The sequence below is a fragment of the Phascolarctos cinereus genome, unplaced genomic scaffold (assembly GCF_003287225.1).
Source record: "Phascolarctos cinereus isolate Bilbo 61053 unplaced genomic scaffold, phaCin_HiC Scaffold_726;HRSCAF=1367, whole genome shotgun sequence".
NCBI classification, from domain to species: domain Eukaryota; kingdom Metazoa; phylum Chordata; class Mammalia; order Diprotodontia; family Phascolarctidae; genus Phascolarctos; species Phascolarctos cinereus.
Window position 1 is genome coordinate 221,203,624 of NW_027556098.1, and position 25,601 is coordinate 221,229,224.

The window sequence follows — 25,601 nt, forward strand, 5'->3', positions numbered from 1 at the left end:
CTCTTCTAAGCCTCAGTTTCCTTATTTATCAAATAGGGATAATAATAGCACCTATTTTAAAGTGATGTTTCTAGGAGCAAATGAGATGATGCATAGAAAGTGCTTTGTAAACTCTAAAGGCCTGTGTAGCCTTGGTGTGTTGTGAGCCCCAGCTTCCACTTTCCGAGCTTGCTTTTTGATGCAGCTGGCACTATTAGGCAAGTCTGGAGGCCAGATTGGGACCCTCTCTGCTGCTGCCTCTTGCAGTCCTCTCTCTTAGGAGCCGAGGTGTAACCTTGTGTATGGAGAGGTGCCCCTATCCTTTGTTACCGTAGGTAGCTTCTGAGCCTCTGCCAATGTGCTTCCCATTTCCAAAGTCAGGCACCATAATACCACGAACTATTTCACACAGATCATCTTATTAAACTATAAAGCAGAAATAGGAATACTAATATTTATCCATTATGAGGCAAAGCCAGAAATAATCATAACTTCTACTCAATAGAAGGCAAAGGCAGGAATTAATCAAAGCAGCATAATCCAACCATATACTGGGGTCATCTTCTGCGAAAAGGGAAAAGTGGGCACTTAAACTTATAGGAAATGCAGTGAGACACATATGTGTTTAGCACGGTGCCTGGCACATAGTAGGTGGGCACTTAATAATTGTTGATTGATTGATGAGTACTAAAACTCATATATATATATATATATAGCAACTCATGGCTCTGAACTGGTGGCCTTTCTTTTTGGCTTTTTCCTGCTGGGCAGAGCTGTTTATCGGCTTGTCTCCAGCTGATGGAGCAGTGACAAGCTTATTATTTTTAATGTTATCATTTTAAAGCTCACAGCCACCCTCATTAGAACAATGAGTAAATTATGCTATTGTAGTGACCAGTAATTCCTTGTAAGCCAGAGAGCTGCTCACCTCTTAAATCGATTCTGTGTGGTCCAGTTAGCTCCTAAGTCCTCTCAGCAAATTAGATGCAGGGCCTCTTTCTTTCTCTGTTTGTTCTGTCAGGACAAGGTAACCAGGTAGCTCATCACAAGGCAGCAGGATTCAGCTTTCTTCCAGTGAGCTTCCAGTAGCTGCTCCAAGCCTTTTGCTAGCCAAAACAATGCCTCTTTTCCAATCAGTAAGTTCCTAGGGAAACGACTCAGAAGTCAGCTGGCTCAGCTGGAAGCCTCTGCCTTCTGTCCCCAAGCTCCTGGGGCTTCTCTCCTGTGCCTACTTTCTTGCTTTTTCTGCCTGTCTTTTCCTGTAGCTTTTTCTCTGGTTTCTTAACTGCATCTGGTGCCTCACATCAGAGTCTCTTGATTAGTGACTCATCCTTACCTTCCGAGGTGAAACTCAAGAAATATAGCTTTCTGTCAGGTATGATCCCAGTACTTTTTAGATAATCTTCCCATTGTCTCCCAAGTTATTTGATTTACAGCTGTTTAAGTTGGACTGTCACATGCAAATGAGCTGATGGACCGCAGTGCCATGTAGCCACTGTTAGACCCGTTATTGTTCAGCCTTCAAACAGATCTCAGGATATTCATCTGAGGATTGTTTCTGGATCTGGTTATCAGAACTGTCTTCACTTGGGAGCCTGTGTTTCTTAGGATTTTATCAGTTTTACTTACAGAAATGTACTTTTTCTGCCCCTTTCAGCACCCAAGTCTATTCACATATAAAAAGGATAGCACTTATATAAATATGAGCTATTATTACTTGTCAAGGGACGCTGTAAGTCTTATAAGCACTTTATAGTCCAAAGTAAAAACAACTAGCAAAGAAGACTTAAAACTGAATAATTTCCTTCAGCTAAGAAAGATAGGAATTAAATCAGTTGTTTAACATGTCGTGTAACTATAATCAATCACTAATTCATGTAAAGTAGAATTCGTATGTCTATTAATAATTAATAGAGATATTTAAAGGTTAGGAGTGCTGGCATTGGTGCTGTTGTAGGGAGGTGGTTTTGATATTTTAACAAAAATGTTTTTAATGGATTCCCCCTGTACACGTGCACGTGTGTGCACACGCATGCACGCATGCATACACATACAGACACATAATCTACAAATATACAAATACTGTTGCTACTAGAATTTGATTGTCTGTTGCCAGTGGAGCCAGGGAGAAAACTTGTCTTAAAAATGTATGGTGATACTTAATGACATGATATTACCTTTCAGAGCAGTATACTCTCTTAGTTATCTAGAACATTGGAAAATTGAGGGTACAGCTTTGTGATTAATTACCTAAAATTTATTTCAGCCATTTCGAATGGAAATTTTTCTAAAATTTATTACACACCTTATTGTTTGGTCTTGTCCAACTCTTCACTGATTCCGTTTGGGGTTTTCTTGGCAAAGACACTGAAGTGGTTTGCCATTTCCTTCTCCAATGGAGTAAGGCAAACAGGTTGAGTGACTTGCCTAGGGTCATATAGCTAGATTTGAACTCAGGTCTTCTCTGATTCCAGGTCTAATGCTCTCTCCACTGAGCCACCTACCTGCCTGCAAGAATGTATGGTAGGACATGATTGAGCCCCTTGATGTCATCCTCAAAGATTGAGGGAAGTACCCTCAGAATATGCTAGTTCCTTCTTAGTATCCCATTATATGCTGTTATTCATGAATTCAGCTGAACCTTTTAAAACGATCTATTTTACATTTAAAATTTTTCACTACATCTTGTAATAATTGGTTCCATAAATTTACTGCCTGGTTTGCTAACTGTATCCTATTATTTGTCATAGACTTCTATCTCAAGCTTCAAAGATCAGCCATTCATTTCAGGTTTTTTGAGGAAGGTTGTAGTTAACCTTATTCATATTATTCATACTTTTTTTATGCTTAAATGGATGAGTACTGAATCATTTTAGTCCAGCTTCATATAACAGTACCGTTATTCCTTTAGTCATTTGGTTTTTTGTTTTTGTTGTTGTTATTTTTTTCTAGGCAGTGGTGTTAAGTGACTTGCCCAGGGTCACACAGCTAGTAAGTACAAGTGTCTGAGGCTGGATTTGAACTTAGGTCATCCTGATCCCAGGGTTGGTGCTCTATCCACTGCACCACCTACTTGCCCCTGCCATTTGGTTTTTGTTTGCTAATTCTTGAGATGTTGAGATTAGATTGAAGTTTTATATCAGAAAAAGTTAATTTTTTTCTATTTGTTTCCAGTTCCCTTTTGGAGAGGTAGTGTGCCACGGTAGATAGAAGGCCAGGGTTGGCATCAAGAAAATCTGGGTTCAGTTCCTTCCTCTGAAATAAATTAGCTTTATGACCATGGGTGGCAAGTCCCTTAACCTCTCAGAGCCCTAGACAACTTACTAAATCGATAAGTTAAGCATGATCATTGGTGGAGGGAGTTTCCACATGGGTTACTTCTTATACAGATGAAATCACAGGTCCAGAAAAACCAGAACATTAAGTATCATCCAAAAAAGTTTTTGTTTCCAACAAGCCATAAATTGTACTGAACTTAATTTTAAGTTCTTTATTTTATTTTTGATAATTTAGGACTGTCATTTTGAGGTCTAAAGTTTCTTCTGCAATATTCCTGGACCACAGATGACAAGCAAGCCTTTTGAGGGCTAGGACTCTTGTCTTTGTTAACCCTCAGATAGATGGGCATGGTCTATGCCCTAGGCCATATGAAGATAATGTAGGGATTCTGCAAAGTCTGGTTAGCAGCTGTATGGTATTTGGAGGAATTATCCATCCTGTATTCCCTGAAGTATGGAATTTATCTCAGGAGGAGAGAGGCGTTTTTCTTTTTTCCTCGTTATTTTGGAAAACCACCACAAAATATTTTTAAAGGATCTAGTAGCATCCGTTTTTCTGGTATTTTGTTTCTTGGGCCAGAGAATGTGGAAATCTAGATGTAGAAAAGCGATTTATTTATTTATTTGTGCTATTTACACTGTGAAGGTGAAGTAGAATGCCCTGTTCATACATTGTTCAACATTTAACACACAGCTGGATGACAGCTTGAGGATCCAAAAGTATCTCAACAGGCCCTAGGTGGTGGATCAAATCTTACACCATTAAATTTAATAGAGATACGTTTAATAACCCAGGCGGGGGAGGGTTTTTGGTGGTGGTGCAGCTAAATGGTGCAGTGGCTAGAGCACCTGCCCTGGAGGCAGGAGGAACCAAGTTCAAATCTGGCCTCAGGCACAGCACTCACTAGCAGTGTGACTCTGGGCAAGTCACTTAACCCCAATTGCCTCACCAAAAAAACCCTCCAAAACAACCAAAAACAGGATGGTGGAGGTGTGATTAGATAGCAGTTCATGTGAAAAAGCTCTGGGGGTTTTAGTGGATCACAAGCTCAGATGTGAGTCATTTATGTGACATGGCCACCAACAGACCCAACAGACTGGTGGTATTGAATAGAGGCATTTCTTTGTACTGTGAGGAAGTGATAGTTCTGCTGTCCTTTGCCTTGGTCAGACCATATTTAGAACATTGCGTTCATTTCTGGGAGCCACATTTTAGGAGGGACGTTGGCAAAGTAGGGTTTAGAAAAAGGAGGGTGACTGGTATTTGGTGGGAACTGGTGATAAGTGATTTAGTCTGCAAGAGAGAAACCTGAGAGGACATGTGGTAGTGTCTTCAGGTATCTAAAGGACTCACATGGAAGGAAGGATTAGATTTTTTTTTTCCCCCTGCTTAGCCCCAGAGGTCAGAAGTAGGATGAATGGGTAGATGTTGCTGAGAGGCATATTTTGCCTTACTGTAAGCCATATTTGGCTTACTGTAAGGAAAACTTCCTAACAATTAGATCTGGTCAGAAGTAGAAAGGGCTCTTTTGGGCAGCGGTCAGTTTTTCCTTACTGGAGATAATCAAGAGGAATCTGGAAGATCACTTTGTTGGCATAGTTGTAGATGAGATTCCTGTTTAGGTACAGGTTGAACTAGATGAATTATGAGGGTCCTTTCAGCTCTGAAATATCGTGATTTAGTGGTTTATTACTTGGCATTTGTACTGTGATTGTCATTTTCCTAAAAAACAGATCTGACCATGTCATTTCTCCACTCAAAGATCTTCAATGGCTTCCTGTTTCCTTTAGATTAAAATTCATAATCCTTAGCCTGGCCACTTACTTTTCTAGTCTTTTTTTCATGTTATTCTCCATTCTAGTTAAACTGACCCATCGTTTGGTCCCCTTGCACCACATTTCACCTCCCCTTTTTATGCTTTTTTTCTTTTAGAATTTTATCTGTAAACTGGCAAAACTTGACAAACACCAAATTTCCGTGTGTGTGTGTGTGTGTGTGTGTGTGTGTGTGTATACATATATATGTATATATATATGTGTATATACACATATATGTATATATATGTGTATATACACATATATCTGTATATATATATATGTGTATATACACATATATCTGTATATATATATATGAGAATAGAAAAAGAGAACTATTCATGAAACTGTGATTTAAAAAAAATATACAAACCTATGTCTAATTGCTTGCCTTCTCATTAGGGGCGGGGGTGGGGAGAGAGGAAAGGGGAGAATTTGGAACTCAAAGCTTTAAAAATGAATGTTAAAAATTGTTTTTAGGGGCAGCTAGGTGGCTCAGTATATAGAGCACCGGTTCTGGAGGCAGGAGGACCTGAGTTCAAATCCAGTCTCAGACCAGACACTTGACACTTACTAACTGTGTGACCCTGGGCAAGTCACTTAACCCTGACTGCCTCACCCAAACAAACAAAAAATTGTTTTTACATGTAACTGGGGAAAAACAAAATACTAAATAAAAAAGTACAACCACTCCCCCCACCGTTCATATATGTTATCATACCTCATATAAATTATATATAACTTTTTTTTTCATCTCATCTTTGCCTTTTTGCCAAGTGTGGTTCTCCCATATCTGGAATCACTCTGTGTGGAATAATCCTAGCTTCCTTCCAATAGCTTAGATGCTACCTCCTACATGAGGCCTTTCCTGCTTGAAATGACTTTATCTTGTTTTGTATAAACCCTCAATATTGCAGAGAAGGTGCTGACCTGCTTTAGTAGAGGGTTCAGTCTCTTATTCTTGTTGTTTACAGTTACTTGTGTTCATGTCATATCTCCTCAGGAAAATGTAAGCTCCTTGAGGGCAAGGGCTGCTTTGGGCATTGTCCTGGTATTCTCCTGTGACTGGTTTGGTTTTTTGGGGGCTCTGGTAGAGGCAGCTCCCAGTGAGGAAACTCTCTTTTTGCCAACTTAAATTGGCCCTTGCTTGGCAACTCATACTCTTAGAGAGTTGATTGGGGGCTACAGAGGAGTTCAGTGCTTTGTAGAGAGTTTAGGTAGAGAGTTGCACCCACTTCTGTGTGACTGTGAGACCTGCTCTTTATCCAGTATTCTCACTAGTTTGCACACAGTAGATGCTTAAAAAGTATTGAATTGAGTTGAATTGCTTCACCTATGCTTACAACTGGACTCAAATTGGCTGTTCATTCATGTAGAGGCTATTTTAAGAAGCACTGAGACACCTTAGTGCATCATCTCCTGCCCCAGAGATGTATGCTAGCTCCAAAAGCTTATTACCTGCTTTATTGAGGCCTTCCAGCACAGTTATCAGCCCTTTTCTCAAGGTGAACTGAATTTGATCACTTGGTAATATAAGCATTTTAGGGGGGAATGGAGCCCTCGCAGGCAATTGTGTTTTCTCTTGCCTTTAGAGAGGAGTAGTGACTATTTAAGCAGTTAGGTGTCACAGTTAGAGCTCCCGACATAGAGTCACAAAGACCTGAGTTAAAATCTAGCTATATGGGGCAGCTAGGTGGTACAGTAGATAGAGCACTGGCCCTGAAGTCAGGAGGTCCTGAATTCAAATGTGGCCTCAGACCAAACACTTGATCCTGGGCACATCACTTAACCCCAATTGCCAAAAAAGTAAATAACCAAAAAAAAATCTAGCTATGTGTGGCTGGTCACACTAGCTGTGTAACTCTAGTCAAGTCACTTAACCCTGTTTGCCTCAGTTTCCTTATCTGTAATAATGAGCTAGAAAAGGAAATGGCAGACTACTCCAATGTCTTTGCCAAGAAAACTCCAAATGGGGTCACGAAGGCTCGGATGCAACTGAGCAACAACAACAAAAGTGATTGTTTATGTGGACAAATGGGAATTGACATTCCCTTGTGGAATGTTGGCTTCCATTCAGTTGATTTAATCAGTGTATGGAATAGGTTTTTTGTTTTAGCTTTTTTTTTTCTTTGCTAGGCAGGATTAGAGGACCTCCTCGGAGCAGAATAGTACATTTTTCAACGAAGCCAGATCATGAGATTTTATTTTATTTATTTCATGAAGTCATAGCAGGAGAAGATCTCAAAGTTAGCTTTGGGGTATATAAAAATAAAGTCTGTACTTCTGTTTCCTGACTTGGAGGTCTGTGATTGTTGTAGGACCCTTACCTTCTACTGGGTATTGGTATTCCTCTGCCCTAATTTGTTCTACTGTTAGTCATGACAATTTAAATTTTTTAGAACAGCATACCCCATGCACGGATTTTTAAAAAATTTATAGTAATAGCTAACTGGGAATGTCATTTAAGATTAAAGTGCCTGACCCAGTCTGCTCAAATATTCCATTTTGATAATAATAATTTTTGTTTAGAATTCTATTTTGACAGGGTTACTTTATATATGGTATTGTATTCAGCCTTCACAACAATTCAGTTCAACTCACCAAATATTTATTAAGCAACTGCTCCATGCATGGCACTGTGCTAAGGGCTGGGTATGCAAAAACAAAACAAAAGACCATTTCGTGGTAGCAGATGTTATTAAGGCTTTTGGCAGTCTGGCTCTTGTCGACTTTTCTAGCTCCTAGGCCCACTGTCCTAAAGGCTTTCTACTTGTTAGTGTCTACACCTGCTCCTTTTGGAGTTGGTGCGGGTGCAGGTTACTAGGAAAACCTCTTAGCAACTCTTGGCACATTGTTGATGGAGTGTTAGAGTGTCCCCTTATGCCCCTTTTTAAAAAAGATTAATTTAAAAACAAATTTTTTTTTGGGCTAGGCAGTGGAGCTAAGTGACTTCCCCGGGGTCACACAGCTAGTAAGTGTTATGTGTCTGAGGCTGGATTTGAACTCCAGTCCTCCTGAATCCAGGGCTGGTGCTCTATCCACTGTGCCAACTGCCCCCAAAACAATTTTTTTTAAACATGAGAGAACTTAAAGAGTTTTTACTTTTACATTTAAAAGGTTTATCTTGTCATACATACTAAAATCCTGAGTTGTTGAGTCTAAACCATTTGTTTTGAAAGCTGGTAATAAAAAAATATACACTTAATTTAACTTCTGTTTGAGTAGAAATTGTGTTTGAGAAGGTCATGTTGCCTTTCATCTCATATGTGGGTTTTTTATAAGGTAGTCAAGCCTAATTGCTTAACATACATACACTGTCTTATGTGTTATTTTTTAAAAAAGGCTCTGCTCTAAATCAGTTAATCATGAAGATCCTGATTGTACTATAACATTAATAATATATATTTTCATAGACTTTTCTGAGAATTTCAAGTTTTCTTTCATGTTTAAAACCCTATAACCCTCTCAATGAATGTATAAGATAGGTCAGAAATAATATTATTCCCATTTTATAGATTTTTGGAAGCTGAGGCTCAGATATTAGATGACCCCCTCCCCCCAAAAAAGCTGTCAGTTAGTGGCGAAGTCTGAAATAGACCTTAACTCTGAACTAAGGAATAAACAGTTAGCTCCTAATTCCTCCCCTGTTTCTGTCCTGGCTTCTCTCCTCTGGGTGGGCCGTCTTATTTGCCCGTCTTCCTGTGTGCATGAGTCGGCATGTGTTCTGGGGTGGGAGGGGTTCTTAGTCACTGATTGGGCAGCGTCCTGGGGCAAATTATGAGGGGGAGTGGTAGCCACATATGTCCTATGTGACCTCGGGCAGGTCCTTGAATCTCTTTGGACGTAAGTTTCCTTACATATAAAAATAAAGGATTTGGACTTTCGTGATCTCTAAACTCCCTTCTGTATCTAAATCTGTGATTCTGCGAGCTCTGAACTTGAAGTGTCAGGTGTTTTGAGCTCCACAATGTATGTATGCTTTGAAGACCTTTGGTTGAAAATTGCTCTGAGCTCTCAAGAGGACTACTTGAAATTTTGTTTTGGTAAATGAATGTCCAGTTCTACTTCCACAATATTTTGTCTTGTGGTTCTTTCACCATCGCACCATCTTTCATCCATCTGCCCCCTTCTCTCATGCACAAACCCCCACCACAGCTGTTCAGACAGACCCTCTTTACCCTAGCCTGAACAATTCCAGTAGCCCCTAAATATGGTCTGCCTGATGTCAGGCTCTTTCTTTCCAGTTCCTTATTTCGATGCAATCAAAATAATCTTGCTAAAGGATTGGAAATTAAGAGTATGCCCATCAGTTGGGGAATGGCTGAGCAAGTTGTGGTATATGAATGTAATGGAATACTATTGTGCTATAAAGAAATGATGAGCAGGCTGACTTCAGAAAAACCGGGAAAGACTTGTATGGTCTGATACTGAGTGAAGTGAGCAGAACCAGAACATTGTACAAGGTAACAGCCACGTTGTGTGATGACTAGTATTGATAGACTTAACCCTTCTCAGCAATACAAAGATCTAAGACATCTCCAAAGGCCTCGTGATGGAAAATGCTATCCATAAAGAAGAAAGAACTATGGATTTGAATGCAGATCGAAGCATACTATTTACTATTTTTTTCTTCTGTTGTGTTTTGTTTCCTCTTTCTGGTGGTTCCTCCTATTGGTTCTAATTCTTATTTACAACATCACTAATGTGAAAATATGTTTAGTAGGAATGCATATGTATAGCCTATATCAGATTGCTTGCTGTCTTGGGGAGGGAGGTGGAGAAAAAAATTTTAAACTCAAAAGCATATGGAAGTGATAAATCAAAATAAATTTAAAAAAAAAACCCACCCATAAAGAAAAAAAAATCTTGCTAAAGCCCCAGTCTTAACCATGTCACCCTACTCATCAGGAATATTCAGTGATTTCCTATTCCCTCTATATTACACACACACACACACATACACACTCATATTATATATTATACATATATAATAATATATAAACTCTAGTAGTTTGAAGCCATTCATAGTCTGGCTCCGGCCTATATTTTCAGACTTGTTCCTTCTATCAGCCAAGTCGGAGAGATGAGCCAACCTTATTCCTTTTCATGGCCTAGTAGCTCTTCCCAGAATTCCCCAGCTGGAGACCTTTGTTGATGCCACCCACCCACACCAGGAATTAACTTCCTTCTTACCCCAGACTTTTTGAGAATGTTTAGTTTCTTTCAAAGCTTAACCTAGCGCAAGCTTCTACATCTCAGTTCCTGATAATTGTCTGTGCTGTCTTCCTTCCTTAAGTATTTGCTTTTGTTCACATGTTGTATCCCCTGTTAGAACAGTAAACTTCTTGAGGACAGGAGCAGTCTTTCATTTTGCCTTTATCCATTGGTTACTAATCTAGGTGGATGCCCACTGAATTTGAATTTACTTCCCAGCATCTAACATACTTCCTGGATAAAGCAAGGAAGGTCACCTAGTGGTAAACTGTTACTGTAAATCAGGTCTAATCAGATAAAAACAATCTGTATCCTTCCACACACCTTTAACTTGTGTAGATTAGGCCTTTTAAATGCCCCAGTGCTCATTTCCATAATTCCTCGTTCCTCCCCGATTTAGTTTGTGGCTTCCCCACCCCCTTTGGATTCCTGCCCCCTTAACTGAGTGAATGTAGACTGGGTATTTTGTTGACACCTCAGATATGGCTAGAGGTCCAGGTTGAGTTTAATTATATTCATTCCAGTTTGATTCCCTACACAGTTTCTGGCTATCTCCCTTAAAATCAGAACCCCAGGCTAGTCTTTGTTTTTCTGTGGTATTATCAGATAGCTGTTGATGAGTTATACCCAAGTGCAGCCTTTCATTGGCGAGGTCTGTGACCTCCAAATGTTTTAACAAGTCAGGTTTTCCCAGGTAATGTAGCTTATTCAGGTCATTGGTGAAATTTAAGTACACTTTACTGAGAGGCTGTTTTCCTTCCTCTCCTAGGTTTTTACTGTTCAGTTTTCTCTAAATCCGTGGCTTACAACAGTGCTGGAAGAAAGTTCAATTATTTGACTTTTCTCCTTTGATCAGAAGCTGCTGCAAGCAAGGCTGTCAGTGCCAGCTTGACTGTAGCTCTGATGAATCTGTGCCTCTGCCCATAGTATGCCCATCACACGGATCTGCCTTAAGAAACTTAAAAGGGAGAGAGGAGGAGACGTGTGTCTTGTAAAGGAATGACCACAGTGAGTTATGTGCATAACATCTGTCTCTCCTTGTGCTCTTCTGATGGAAGCGGTATTTGATTTAGTAGTTTGCAGTACTGGGTGTTCCTTTCACTTACTGAGAGTGCTTCAAGATAAAAGAATATTTCTGACAAGACTTCCTTCTTTAGAGAGAGATAGTAAGATGAAGCAGATGGCAGCAAGTGGTAAATCAAGTTAAAAGAATCAGAGACTGTTAGAACTAAAAGGGACCTTAGAGGTCATCTAGACCAAAGTGTCATGGACCCCCTTGATAGTGCAGCAAAGCCTATGGATCCTTTTTTTAGAATAATATTTTTAAATATATACAGTAAAATACATAGGATTACAAAGGAAATCAATTGAGAGACAATTATCAAGGTATTTCTAAAAAAATCCACTGACCCTACAGTAAGAACCCCTGATCTAGGCCAATCCTCTCATTTTACAGGTGGGGAAACTGAGAGAGAGAAGTGACCTGCCTTCTGAAAAAAAAAAAAAAGAAGTGGCAGGACAAGAACCCAGGTTATTTAACTCAATTCACTGTCTGCTTTTTAAACTTAGTGATCTCAGCTCCAGAAGACTATGAACATGCAATTCAGTTCAATAAACATTTATTACAGTTAGGTAATGTAGGGATTATGCTGGACTGAGTCCAAGTTCTGCCTCAGACATTTACTGCTGTATGACCTTGGGTAAATCGCATAACTGCTTCCTGACTCAGTTTCCATATCTGTAAAATGGGGATAATAATAGCATCTACCTTCCAGGTTTGCCATGAGAATCAATTAAGATAACATATGTAAAGCTCTTAAAGCACTATATAAATATTAGCTTATTTATGAGGTATACCTACTTATATTCTAGGCACTGGAAATGATACTCCTACTCTCATGGGACATCTTTCTCTGATCGTTTCTTAGTGAACTTGTTTTTTTGGGATACCTGGCAGTGAAATTTTCGAAAATAGATGTTATTTTCTTCAGGTTCCAAAAGCAAAGAAAAGGCAAAAATTAAAGGAAGAAGGCATAGAACCCAGAGAATGTCTATTATCAATTCAGGGAATACATCTGGAAAGGAATAGGGAACTTGGTGAAGATTGTTTTGCTTGTGGTACCTATTAGGACACATTTAACATTAGTATCCGTCTGTACTTTGCTCCCTGGAAAATTTATGTAAGTGTCATTTCACAGCTATTTACTAAAGTGAAGGTGGCAAAGTTGCCCAAAATGGTGGACTAAAAAGTCTTACCTGTTACTCAGAATCAAACTAGTGACTGGAAATGATCTTATAGAATGGTTTTGCCCTTGTCCTTTGCCTGACTTTAAGTAGCACTTGGAAATGACCTGAAAACTGAAGGTAGTGTTAAGAGCTTTCTGTTTTCAAAGTAACCCATAGTACTACTCTGGAAATGTGTTCTTTGCAGTATATCATGAGTGTGGAGTAGATACCTTTATCTTCCCCTCCCCCCAACCCTTACCCCACCTTGGGCTGGGGTTAGATCTTTTACTCTTGTTTCCCCCACCCATCTTTGGGGAAGACACTTGGGTACTACTCAACTATCAGAGTCATAGGTGTAACTGGCATTATGTGGGGTGGGGAGGGTGAGGATGAGGGTGTGTGTGGGAATATACTCTTACAATTTGGCCAGAGTGTTTCCGGAGTTCCCACTGGTGTGCTTCCCACTTACACAAAATAGTCACACCATTGACTGTTGTTTAGTAATGAGTGTTTCAGACAACAGCAAAAATAATCATCATGTTTATTCAATAGTAGATAAAAGCAGTCAAAATTTCATAGCCCACCCATTCATAAATTTGAGTCACATTCCCATTATTATACACACTTTCTGTGGGGGAAAGTGAGTACCCACTGAAGCTTAGTGGTAAGGTACATGAGTAGGGAAACCCCTGTGTCCAGAGTGGTTTGTGACTTTGGACTGTAGGTCTGGATGTCAGAAATCTCTTTTAGGAAATGGTCTGCACCACATATTATCCTTTTCTCTTCTGAGCCTCTCTGCTCTACAGCTAGATAAGGCTATTTCTCTGCTACTTGTAGGCCACTGAGGTAGTGTTAAGTTCTACTAATAAGCAAAAACATTTGGTATTGTTTTGCTGAAACTGCAGCCTTAAACTTGAGGAGTATTGATTTTAGGTGTCTTCCTCTACCTGGGCTTGGAAACAGTATTAAGCCATTTTAGAGACAAGCAGCTTCCCAGATCTGCCCTTTGTACTAGGAGGAGGATTTTCCTCTCAAGGTAGAGGGTAGTAGAAGGTAATGCAATCAGACCCCTGAGGGGTTTTCCCTGTGACATTCTGTGGTTGATGCTAAAGGGCCGTGAATTCAGACAGCTCACTGCCACCGGGTGGATGCTGCTTCTTCCAATATTTCTTTTTTCTTTTAAAAAAAATTTTAACATCTGATTTTTAAAAAATTTTGAATTTCCTATTTTCTCTTTCCCAGGTGCCATTAAGAAGGCAAATAATATGATACCCATTGTACATAGGAAGTCATGCAAAACGTTTCCATGTTTTCTTGTTCATTTGTTTCAGTCCTGTCCAACTCTTCATGACCCTATTTGGGATTTTCTTGGCAAAGATTTTCTTGGTTTGCCATTTCCTTCTCTAGCATTTTACAGTTGAGCAAACTGAGGCAGAAATAGATTAAGTGACTTGCCTAGGTTCATATAGGTAGTAAGTGACTGAGGCTGGATTTGAACTCTGTTTTCCTGATTTCAAGCCCAGCACTCTGTCCACTGTACCACCTAGCTGTCCCGTATTTCCATATTAGCCGTGTTTAAAAAAAAAAAGCAAGCAAAATAAAGTGAAAAAAAACCCCCAGAGTTTATCAGTGGTCTCTCTGGAGGTGGATAGTATATTTCATCTTTTGGAGTTGTCTTGGATTATTGTATTGATTAGAGTAGCTAAGTCTTTCATAAAGTTGATCATCTTTACAATATTGCTTTTACTGCGAGCAGTTTTCCTTGGCTTTGCTCACTTCACTTTGCATCAGTTCCTATAAGTCTTCCCAGGTTTTTTCTGAAAGCATCCTGCTCATGATTTCTTATAGGACAATAATATTTCATCACAATCCTATAGCACAACATGTTCAGCCATTCCCCAACTGATGGGCATCTCCTCACTTCCAATTCTTTGCCACTACAAAGGGAGCTGCTATAAATATTTTTGCAGAAATAGGTTCCTTTCCTTTTTCTTTGATCTCTTTGAGGTAGACCTCTAGTTAATTTCCAAAAGCTACAGCAGTCACCTCTAATAAGAGAGCTCCCTACATGAGATGCAGAACTTGCCTATCAGTTTTGCTCAGCTCAAGTCAGTTTCTGTATTCTATCTTTTGGTAGTAACTTCTCTCTTGGACTTCTTGTGTTTTCTCATACTGCCTTTTCATTCTTCTGATTTTCTTATCTTCTTTCTCCTGTAGCTTGTATCATAGCATGGCATCCTCATAAGTATTGATCTAGCTCTAACCCATGTTGGAAAACACCCAAATGTATGGCAACAGCAGGTACAGTGTAAATTATATACTTTTCCGGTACTCTCCAGACAGTTCTGTGATTTAGAGTTTCTTAGCTATATTGTTAAAAACCCTGAAGAGTTATATATAAATGAGCTGATGGATTGCATCATACTGCAGCCATCCCATCTTTAGCCAGTATTTATGCCTTTAGGTTTCTTTTAAATGGTATGCTTAACTGTTTGAAGCTGCTTTTTTTGTTTTTTTTACATGAATGTGCTTTTTCTGTCCCTTTCAGTAACTAAATTGTTTACATGCCAAAAGTGCATTAGTGTGAACCAGGCCTGTGATTTCACTGGAATGAAACACAATCTGTGATACTCCAGTCTAAGAATCCTTACTATAGCACTGTCTCCCCGCCTCCTCCCACCTCTGAAGACCTCAAATGTACAGAGCTAGTGACTCCTTCCACAGGCAGCCTTTTGTACCTTCCGATAGTTCTAATTATTAGAAATGTTTATGTCAAGTCAGCCCAGATCTATTTCTCTGCAACTTATACCCACAAGGTAGCTTCTGGGCTACATATAGACTATTATATAACAGACATACACTATGTAGCTCTTTTTAACTTCATTATTTTTGTCAGTAGCACTACCATTCCACCTTTCTCACCATGTCTGAAACCCATGAGTCTTTCACATCCAACCAGTTATCAGATTTGTTCCACCTTTGAAGCACCCTTTGTATCTATTCTATTCTCCTTCTATTCCTAGGCTACTCATCTATACTCTTCCAATGAGATTGTAGCTCCAGAGTAGAAAGGGTTCTTAAAAGTCATCTAGTCCAAACCCTCATTTTCCAGATGAGGAAACTGAGGCTCCAGGAGGTTAAATTTCGCTTGCCCAAGGTCACCCAAGTAGTAAGTAGCAGAATGTGATTTTGGATTACGGTTCTCTTACTTTAAAGGCAGCGTTTTCCCTGTGGCATCAAGATGTCTCTTGAGTCTCCCAAACAATACTCTCTTTGCTATTTCAGCCCAGTTTTTCATAGTGTTGCCAGACTTATCTTTCTTATGCGTAGATCTAGTTGTGTCGTTCTTGTGCTGAAAAATCTTTAAAGACTCTCTCTTGTCCAGTGAGGAAACTTTAAACTCCTACTAGGGACCCTCCACAGTCTGGTGCCGTCTTATTATTCCAATCTTCTTCCAAACCTCCTTCCTCCATGGACTGTATATCTGATAACTGCGCCACCTAGCTGCCCCAATAACCTAACTCTTAATGAGTTGAGGTTTCAAGGACTTAATGTACACTTGGTCTATTGAACCACTTGAAAGGGACCTTCCTTTTCTTTCTCAAATTCTGAATAACCTATGATTGTCTATTGCTATTTAGTAAGTATTTAAAAAAAAACTTTATAACTTTAGAAATGTCAAAAGGTAGCATTTGGGATCCTCTCCATATTACTGCTTGTTTATGTATAGATATCTGTTCATAAAAGTGCTAACAAAGATTAAAGGGTAACCAATCTTCTTGCTTGATAACCTGTCCTCTGTTAACTTTTTCAGGCAGTGGTGCTACTGCTGTGGTCCAGGCTGCGCTATGCAAACCCCGTCAAGAGCGAGTAGCAATAAAACGCATCAACTTAGAAAAATGCCAAACGAGCATGGATGAGCTACTAGTAAGTAAACAAGTGAAACAAATGACGATTTATTTTTCTTACTTTTTTTTTTTACTGGATTGATAAAATGGATTGGGAAAGAGAGTAACAACTTGGGTGTATAAGTTTTGAAGCTTTTATTTCTTAAGGAACCAACTACAAACTCCCTCCCTTCAAATTTTTAATTAGTGTAGTAATGAACCCTAATATTTATAATGTTTTAATTAAATTCAGTAAGCATTTCATAAGAACTTGTTATATACAAAACATTGTGCTAGGCTGGGGAATGCAAAGGTAAATGAAACTTGGTCCCTTCCAATAAGGAACTCTAATTGAGTACATCAGCTAGAACCCTGGGTAGATAGATTAGTAGGTCATAAACAAGTAGAAATGGGTGAGGATATACTTTCCATGATATTTGAAAGATGGAGAATAATAACCAAGAGGCAAGACAGGAGAAGGACATGTCCAGATTTCTAAAAAGAGAGAAGAGAGTGGAGACTGCACACTATTGGTCAGAGAGTTTTCCTGAGACCTGGGAAAATCCTAGAACCACTAAAAGTTTAGTGGAATGCCCCAGGGATCTTGGTCCTTGTCCTTGGGACTCTTTAATATTTTAATCATTGACTTGAATAAAGACTTAAGATAGATGCCTATCAGACCTGCTGTTGACACAAAATGAGGAAGTATAGATACCATATTGGGTGATACAATTCAGATGTGAAAGATCTCTATACACTAGAACATTGGACTGTATCATAGATATTTTTCAGCCTGGACTTATATTTTCACTGTAATTTCAGTGAGACTTATGAAACTTAATAGGGGTAAATATAAAATCTTACATATGGGTCCAAAAAAATCATCTTTAAAACTTCAAGATCAAGTGAGGATATAAGAGATAGCATTTATCAAAAAAAGAGTAAAGGGTGTTAGTGGACTGCAAGCTCAGAATGGGTCAGCAAAATGATATAATAGTTAAAAAAGCTAATGTGATGTTCAGCTACACTAAGAGAGGTACAGTTTTGCCTCTCTTATAAGACTAGTCCTTAGGTATAATGCATCCTGATTGTTGTGCTCAGTTCTGGACACAGCCTTTTAGAAAGGACATGAATGAGTTGGAGGGTATCCAGAGGAGAGTGGTCAAGGTGATGGAAGATCTAGATAGTGTCATGTGAAGTTCATCCAAGAAACCAGGGATGCTTTGCCCAGAGAAGACTTGATAGGAGTGAGAGGTAGGTGTGTGTGTGTGTGTGTGTGTGTGGGTGTGTGTATGGGTGCGAGTGTGGGTGCATACACGTATGTGTGTATGGTAATTATCTTTTAAGTCTTTGAGTGGTTATCATATTAAGGAGATATTAGACTTCTTTTGCCTGTCCTCAGAGACAGAATTAAGAGTAATAGAAGTTGCAGTGAGGAAGATTTAGGCTTGACGTAAGAAAGAAAATCTTTTCTAACAGTTAAGAGTTCATTGCACATTGAATGAGCTGTCTTTATTCCACTTAAAGCCTTCTGGCTGGATGACCACCTACGTGTCAGGGAAGTTGGAAGCACCTCTATAGGCTCACTGCGCCCAGGGAGCCTGGGTTGCTCAGTCATTCTCACAGAGGGACCCTTATGTTTGAGATCACATGGCTGCCAGATTCAGTTCTAGGGAAGCTTAGGCTCTAAAGGGAGGGACCAAGCTCTTTCTTGTGGAACTTTCTGTATTTTTATGCCCCCATTCCAGAGTCTCATAGAAAAATCATTAGATTTTATTCTTGTCTAGGGTCTCGCTAAAAGGTAGAAAGTTGCTCAAAGTAAATTGTAGATCAGGTATAGCACAGCTGTTTATTTCTTTGACTAAGAAAAAATGCTAAAAGCATAAAAGGCTCAAAAGCTTTCATTGAAAAAGATATAAAACATGATGCTATTTTACCCTTCTTGACCCTTAAAATATGGGAAATTTTGTGTGATTCTAGCGTAAACATTTCGCCTTTACCATGGTTCTGCACTATCCACATGACTCCCTCAAGGTTCATGTCCTCTGGCAGGGTGGGCCAGGGTTCGGCTTTGTGTTTCTGTGTGTGGTCATCTTGTCTGAGAAAAGTCTTCTGTGCTGCAGCCAGCACCAGTTGAGGGACCCAGGAACTTTGGATCTCTTGAACTAATGAGGTTTTCTCTCAGGCTGGAAATATCTTTCTCGGGATCTCTAAGGTTATATTCTGGGAAGGAAACACAAAGCAGAAGAAGCAACCAAGGCCTTGAGAATCCAACTTAGGCTTACTTAGATGACACATCCTTCTTTTAATGGGCCATGGAGGAGAGGCCTCTTCCCTCAACATGGGAAATCCCAGAGAGTGAGTTCCATGATACCCATTCTAAAGAGGAAGAAGAGTGAGAATGGAGGTTGTCTTTTCTTTTAGAGTCTGCTGAGGGGGTGTTTCTTCCTAAATCAGTGTCCGCTTTTCTTTGATGAATTCCCTTCCCCCTTTCTGCTGACCTATCGATGAAAGGATTGCTGTGTCATACGCCTAGTCTTTAGCACTGAGCCAGTCCGTGTAGCCCTGAGGTGACTAGGAGGCTTCATGCATGTTTCTTTGTATACTCCATTGAGGTGTGTTCCAGCCAGAACAGATCGAGGGAGCTCCTGATTGTCACTATTGCACACATAAAGAGTTGGTTCCTGTTTAGTTACTGGTTTGGTTAAATAGCCTCTGAGATCCCTTCCATTTCTATGATTCCAAGCATGGAAGATGAATTGAAAAAACGTCTAGGGAAAGGTTGGATGAAATTTGGTAAGTAGTGAGCGAGTATATTTGTGTGATAAGCTTGGAATGGTATAGGTTGGATCTCTCATAAATTAGGATGTCTAGGCCTTAGCTTAAGTCTGCAGAGCCACTTACAAGAGTTTTCTCTGACCAAGAGGGTCTTGAATTCTAATTCAGTTTAGTATACCTTTATTCTTAGACTAAGAAATCTGAATTTTATTAGGCAATGGGGAACCATTTAAAGATTTTTTTTTATGGGAGTGACATGATTATAACCATTAATTGGATTAATGTGTCAGAATTGTGTAGGATGGATTGGAGGAGGGAGACCAGTAGAGGCAAGGAGACCAGCTAGAAAGTTACTGCAGTAGTCTTATCAGAAAAATTACTGGGGCCTGATCTGTAGTGGTGGGAGACATTCTATTAGAGAGACAATAGGACTTGATTATTTTTAGAAATGGATTAAGTTCAGTGGCCAATGTGATCATTTCTACCCTCTGAAATTCTGTGGTTCTTCAGACTTAGCAGGCTGGTTGGATGAAGGGAACAGAAATAAAAGTTAGGAGAAGCAGCATGTGTTCTGATGAGTTTGTGGTGTCAGTAGGACTTCTAGGTACAGATACCTGGCAGAAAATTGGAAACTAGGGTCTACAATTAAGGCTTAAGGTATCTATTTGTGATTCATGTGCATTGAGATGGCAGTTGAATTGCTGGTCTAAAGGAAGACGGTAAAAATAAAGAAGTCCTGAGGACAGATATTATAGATGCTTTCACATATCTGACTTATTTCTTACAATCATGTATTGTGAGACGGGGCTGGGGATGGTCTCTCTGTCTTACAAATTAGGAAACTTGAGACTGCTAAGGTCACACAGAGAGTAAGAGGCAGAATCAGGACTTGACCCTAGAACTTTTGTCTCTCTATCCAGAATATTGGCTCACAAGACATGTGAGTCATTGTGTGTCTGTAATTGTGTGGAGCATGGATCTGGGTACTGAGAGGGAGCTTATTTTTCCTATAGGCGATTCTGTATTGTAAATAAAGTTCTTTTGTATAATGATTGGAACTCCTCAGTGTGGGTATGAAAGTAGTGTTAAGTTGATGGCACTGTAGTTGTATTTTCATTGTATTCCCAGTGTTCACCGTAGTGCCTGCACATAGTTAGTATTTCACAAATGCTCATTGGTTGATGGATTGATGGATTGATGGAACAATCGATTTTCCCGAAATAAGTCAGTATTAAATAAACAGCTTGGCTTCTGGTTATGTTGTCCAGCAAGCTGGGAAGAGTTTGAGAATTTAATCTCATAAATATAGTTCTCTTTGTGCCTGCCAATTTTCTTTTTTCTCCTTTCTGGCCATTTATATGAGAATGCTGGAAAACTGCAGGGGAGGAGTTAACTGATTGGTTACTAAAACAGTAATCCCAATGCAAATATTAGTCTAGCAGCTCCAAGCAAGTTAGAAAGTATAATGACATTTGGCTCCAAATGAAGAAGGCTTTTGTTATGTTCTGTACTTGGAATGAAATGTCATTAACAAGAGCTTTTTGTCTCCATTTAGAATATAGCTTTTATTTCAGGTTTAATTACAGTGCACTATAGTTTAAATTGAGTTTAGGCATAAAGCTGTAGTTTTCCAGATCTGCTTGGTCTTGTAATTTAAATTAGGCAACATAATGCGTGGATTTTGTTGGGATAGAAACAACAGATTGCTTGGTTACAATTCAGATTAAGGAGAAAGGGTTTCCATAATCCAGTGTTAATTTTTAATTTGCATATGCCTTCAAAATTTCATCTTTCATGTAGCTGCCAAGCTTATATGCTTACACTATTAAATTATCCTGAATGTCCTTTGGTCTCTGCTGGTTATGAACATGGTGGCAAGTGATGAGTATAGATGATATAATTCCCTTTTTATTTCTTCCAGTTTTCAGAGTTACTTTGCCTGGTAGGGCAAAGAAAGATTCATAATGTTTTGAAGTAATTCATTATTTGGTAATGTTTTTGTAGGTGATGGCTCTGTTTTTTAACGTCACCAGAAATCATCACCTTTGAGTCTGCTTACTTTTCAAAAGGATCAGCTTTAGCTTGATGGAACCTTGGAGGTCATACAGTCCAGCCTTCTCATTTTCTAGTTTAGGAAAGTGAAGCTCCAGGGACTTGTCCAGTGTAGTGTAGTCAGTAGCAGAGCTAGGACTGGACCTCAAATTCTCTGCCTTCAGATCCAGTCCTCATTGCATGGTACCTGCTTGCCTCAGGCTTTCTTACCTTGTGTTCCTGGTGTAAGGGGTGACAGGTCAAGCTATCTCTCATTCTTATAGAGGGCACTTTTGGTCCTAGTACCTGACAGTGTTGGAGTGAGTTCCCAGGGCATGGAAAACTCTGGATTTTTTCCTGTAACGTCAGCTTCCACACTGCCTTTTTGTTTCTTCTTAATTCAATTCGGTCAGCCTTTATTAAGTCACTAGTACATGCCAGACACTTCATCCTCTTGAAGCTTGTTATCACAGCTTATTTCCCTCTTGTGCCTTTGAATAGGTAATAGTAGTGCTAATATAGGATATGGGCCCTAACCAATCAACCAGATATAATTTATTAAGCGCATACTAAAGATACAAAGATAAAAGACAAAAATAAAACAGATAAGATGTTTTTTTTTTTTAATAAGAAGGAAGGCAGTAGCATGTAGAAGGAAGATGGATCATGACAGGCTTCGTGGACAAGGTGATAGTCAAACTGAATTAAAGAAACAAGGGGTTCTGAGAGGCAGAAGGGTGAGGAAGGAGAGCATTGCAGACATGGGGTACAGCTAGTCTGAAGGTGTGGGGAGTAGGAGGAAGAAGGCCAGTGTGGATGAACCTCAGAATGTGGGAAAGACAAGAACACCCTAATGAGGGTTACAAAGGAGAATGTGCCCTTCCTTTTTCTTTACTCTAACCAGGAAGTGTAGTAGAAGACAGCACTTCTGGTGGCCCTATCTGATAAGGGCCAATGCCTCCCTCCAAAAGGAACTCTTTTTCGCTTTGGAGGGAGGGGGAGGTTGTTAGATTTGCAGATTTTGTGGATTCTTAGTTCTTTAAAAGGTGTTTTATCTTTATTATAATTATGTCACCATCATATTGAGAGGGAAAAACCCTGGTACCTCCCTAGGTTGGACCCTCCTTTTTGACCAAATCAGTCAAGCTTAAATCTCTGATAGATACACTAGCTCCTATCTGATGATGTATACTGCATCTTGTCCTACCAGACCTTCACCTTTGTTATCATGAGGAGGATTTTTTGATAAATTTTACGAATTTTTCATTAGCAACATAGTTTTGTTTCTGTATCATGTAGTATGAGGAACATATATGTGTGTATGTGTGTGTGTTATCCTTTGTTTTATTCAAATCTGAAAAATTAGAAGTTTATTTTTTTAAATTTTGGAACAATGATAGGAGCTTATAATCAATCAGCAAGTATTTTTTGAAGGCCTACTATGTGCCTGGCTCTAGGAATACAGCTACAAAGAATGAACCACTCTCTACTCTGAATTAACTTACATTGTAATGGGAAAGACAACCTCTGTATATAAGTGTACACAGTATAAATATAAAGGTAGTTGCGGAGGGAAGATGTTAGCAGTGGGAGATCAGAAAAAGGCTTCCTACATAAAAAGGTGGATTTTAAAGAAAGTGAGGGACTTTGTAAGTTGGAAGTAAGGATGTTTGTTCCAGGCATGAAAGAAAACTGGGACAAAGTCTTAAGAGATGGGAGATGGAGTGTGAAGGGCTGAGAGAAGGCCAGTTTGGGGGAATGGCAGGATCATAAGGTATGGAAGGGGGAATAATAACCAGTGAGGCTGGAAAGGTAGATTGGGGCTTGGACGATGAACAGAGGAATACATCTTCAGTCTGGAGTTGGTTGAGTAAGGGAGTCACTCAGTAAGCACTGAACTTAAGGAAAATACTGTGGCAGCAGTGAGGAGGATGGTTTGGAGTACGGTGAGACTTGAGGCTAGAACACCACTTAGGAGTCGAGAGGTGATGAGGGCCTGAAATAACGTGGTAGCTATTCAAGTGGAGACAAGGGTTAAGATAAGTGGAATGTTACAAAAGTAGAGATGGCATGATTTGTTTACTGATTGGACATATGGGGTGATCAAGAGTGAGGGGTTGAGGATGATACCCCATTATTGATCTGGAAAATTAGAAGGATGGCAATGCTTTTGACAGAAATTGGGAAATTTGGAAGAGAGGAGGGTGAGAAGGAAAGATAATGAGTTCAGTTTTAGGCATGTTAAGTTTTAGATGTTTCTGGGATGTCCAGTTTGAAATGTCTAATTAGGCAATTGGTGATAGGGAACTGAACCTCTTGAGAGACATTGGAATTGGATATTTTGATGTGAGTCGTGAATAGAAATGGTAATTAAACCCATGAGATCAGACAAAATTGCCAAGACAGATTTTAGAGCCAAAAGAGAAGGGGTGTAGGACAGATCTTGGGAGTACCCACAGTTAGGTGGCTTTATGTGGAGGATAAGAAATCAAAGGAGACTGAGAGGAAGTAATCTGATTTGAAAGAGATGAGCCAGAGGAAGAATAGTAAGGTGTCATGTGGCCAGGAGGAGAGAAAGGTGGTCCATCGTGTCACATGTATAAACATTCTATAACCTTTGACATGTTTTTAATATTTAACCTTTTGAACAGGAAAATGAGTCATTATTTGACTTTCATTAAGGGACTGAATGAACTTGGGCCTAGGAGATCTTTCATTTTTATTTAAAAAAAAAGTAGAATTTAAACTATGACATATTTCAAGACATACAGATCCAAAGACTTGAATAACCTGCCCAAGGAAACTCAGGTAGCAAATATAAGATGTGGAATTCCACTTCATTGGACAAATCCAGATTTTTTTTTTTTCCGTGTCGTGCTAGGTTGCCTTCTTTTTAAGTTGTAATACTGCAGTTGCCTGCAATTTAATTATCTCTCTGGATTCAGGTTTTGACAGTGTTTGAACATTCGGTCTTAGTAATCCCTTCATTCCCGGTATGTGTATTATATGCAGGATTAATACAAGGATTTTTTCTTTCCAGGTCAGTGCACTAGATCCTTTTGCAAACTGTGGCATGTGTTAACTAGAAGCCATTGTTCTTATAAGGAACAATGGTAGCTGGAGTCACAAGCTACTGAGGGTGTTATGTCATGGGAGGGCCGTTTACGCTGAGGTTAACCTTTTACTCACTCCTTGCCTGATTTGAGCTGTCTAGCACAGATAGCTTCTTCCAGTTGAATTTTTCTTGTTTTTAAGAGAATATTAAAAGAGTAAATCAGTGACTGTTGCTGAGGAAACTTTATATAGGATCTTTGAATGCAGGGTTCAGAAATAATCTGTGGGTACCTAGAAGAGTTGAGATTGGTATTGCTCAATAGAAAAATGATCATTATTCTCTTAATAGTAGAATCTCAGAGAGGATTTCTCTAACTTGAAAAAAAAGTTTTATGCCATAAACTGAGAGTTTGTTTTTATTTTTTGAAGCTTATGCTAGAAAGGTGAAAGTTAGTTATTTAATATATTTTGTTCTGGAAAATTATGGTGTTTGAGGGAAATAACTAATTTATTTGGTTTTAACTCAAGTTTTCTTGATCCACCTGCCCCCATGATTTTAACATGCCTCTCTTTTACACTGAGACCATATTTGAAATGGGAACCTGGTAACTAAAGCTAAGCAGCCTTTTGGAAAGAGGTAAAGAAATGAAAGGTGTCAACAGATGCTAATATTACCAGAAGTTGGCACTTACGGAGAAATATTTTTAAAAGTTTGAAACAAGAGTGAGTGCCAGTTTGCTTTAGAAGGGAGAGAACGAGATGGAGATGGTGAGTGGATTAGATGATATCACTGGTGCTAAACAGCCTAAGTAAATTTTAATGAAACTCATCAGATTAAAGAGGAATTTGCAATACTTTGTTATTAGTTATTATTATTCTTACATTGCCTGAAGAAGAAGTGAGCTTTAGGTGTAGAAGGAAGAATGTAGAAATAGGAGGGTTGAATATAAAGAAAGGCAAGGTTTTTACCTTGATGAAATGATACTTTTCCATAAGCCTTTACACATTTGATACCATGAGTTAGCCAAAAACTTTCAAGCATATTTATTTATTGGTGCTACAGAGAATTAAATGTATCCATCTCAGTGAATGCATTCTTTTGGGGAGGAAGTAGTAGCTGGAATGCTGGACTACTAGACATGGGAGGCAGGAAGAGTTGGGTTCAGATCCCATCTGTATCACTTAAGTAGCTATGTAGTAATTTGGGCCACCTAGCTAAGTGTCAGTTTTTTCACCTGTAAACGAGGGCTATTAATAACCATTTCTTAAGGTTGTTGTGAAGCTCAAATGAGATGATATATTTAAAGCACTTTGCAAACTTTAAAATATAATTTATATG

The 25,601-nt window shown here is 39.2% G+C and overlaps 1 protein-coding gene across 3 annotated transcripts in view; it reads left to right on the forward strand.

The window, feature by feature from the left end:
* STK39 (serine/threonine kinase 39) overlaps positions 1 to 25,601 on the forward strand; it is a 314,192-nt gene that overhangs the window by 56,962 nt on the left and 231,629 nt on the right. For all 3 annotated transcript variants that reach the window (XM_020990905.2, XM_078146983.1, XM_078146982.1), the window contains exon 2: positions 16,327 to 16,439. In XM_020990905.2, the coding sequence (XP_020846564.1) occupies positions 16,327 to 16,439 (113 nt within the window). The remainder of the gene's footprint in view (positions 1 to 16,326; positions 16,440 to 25,601) is intronic.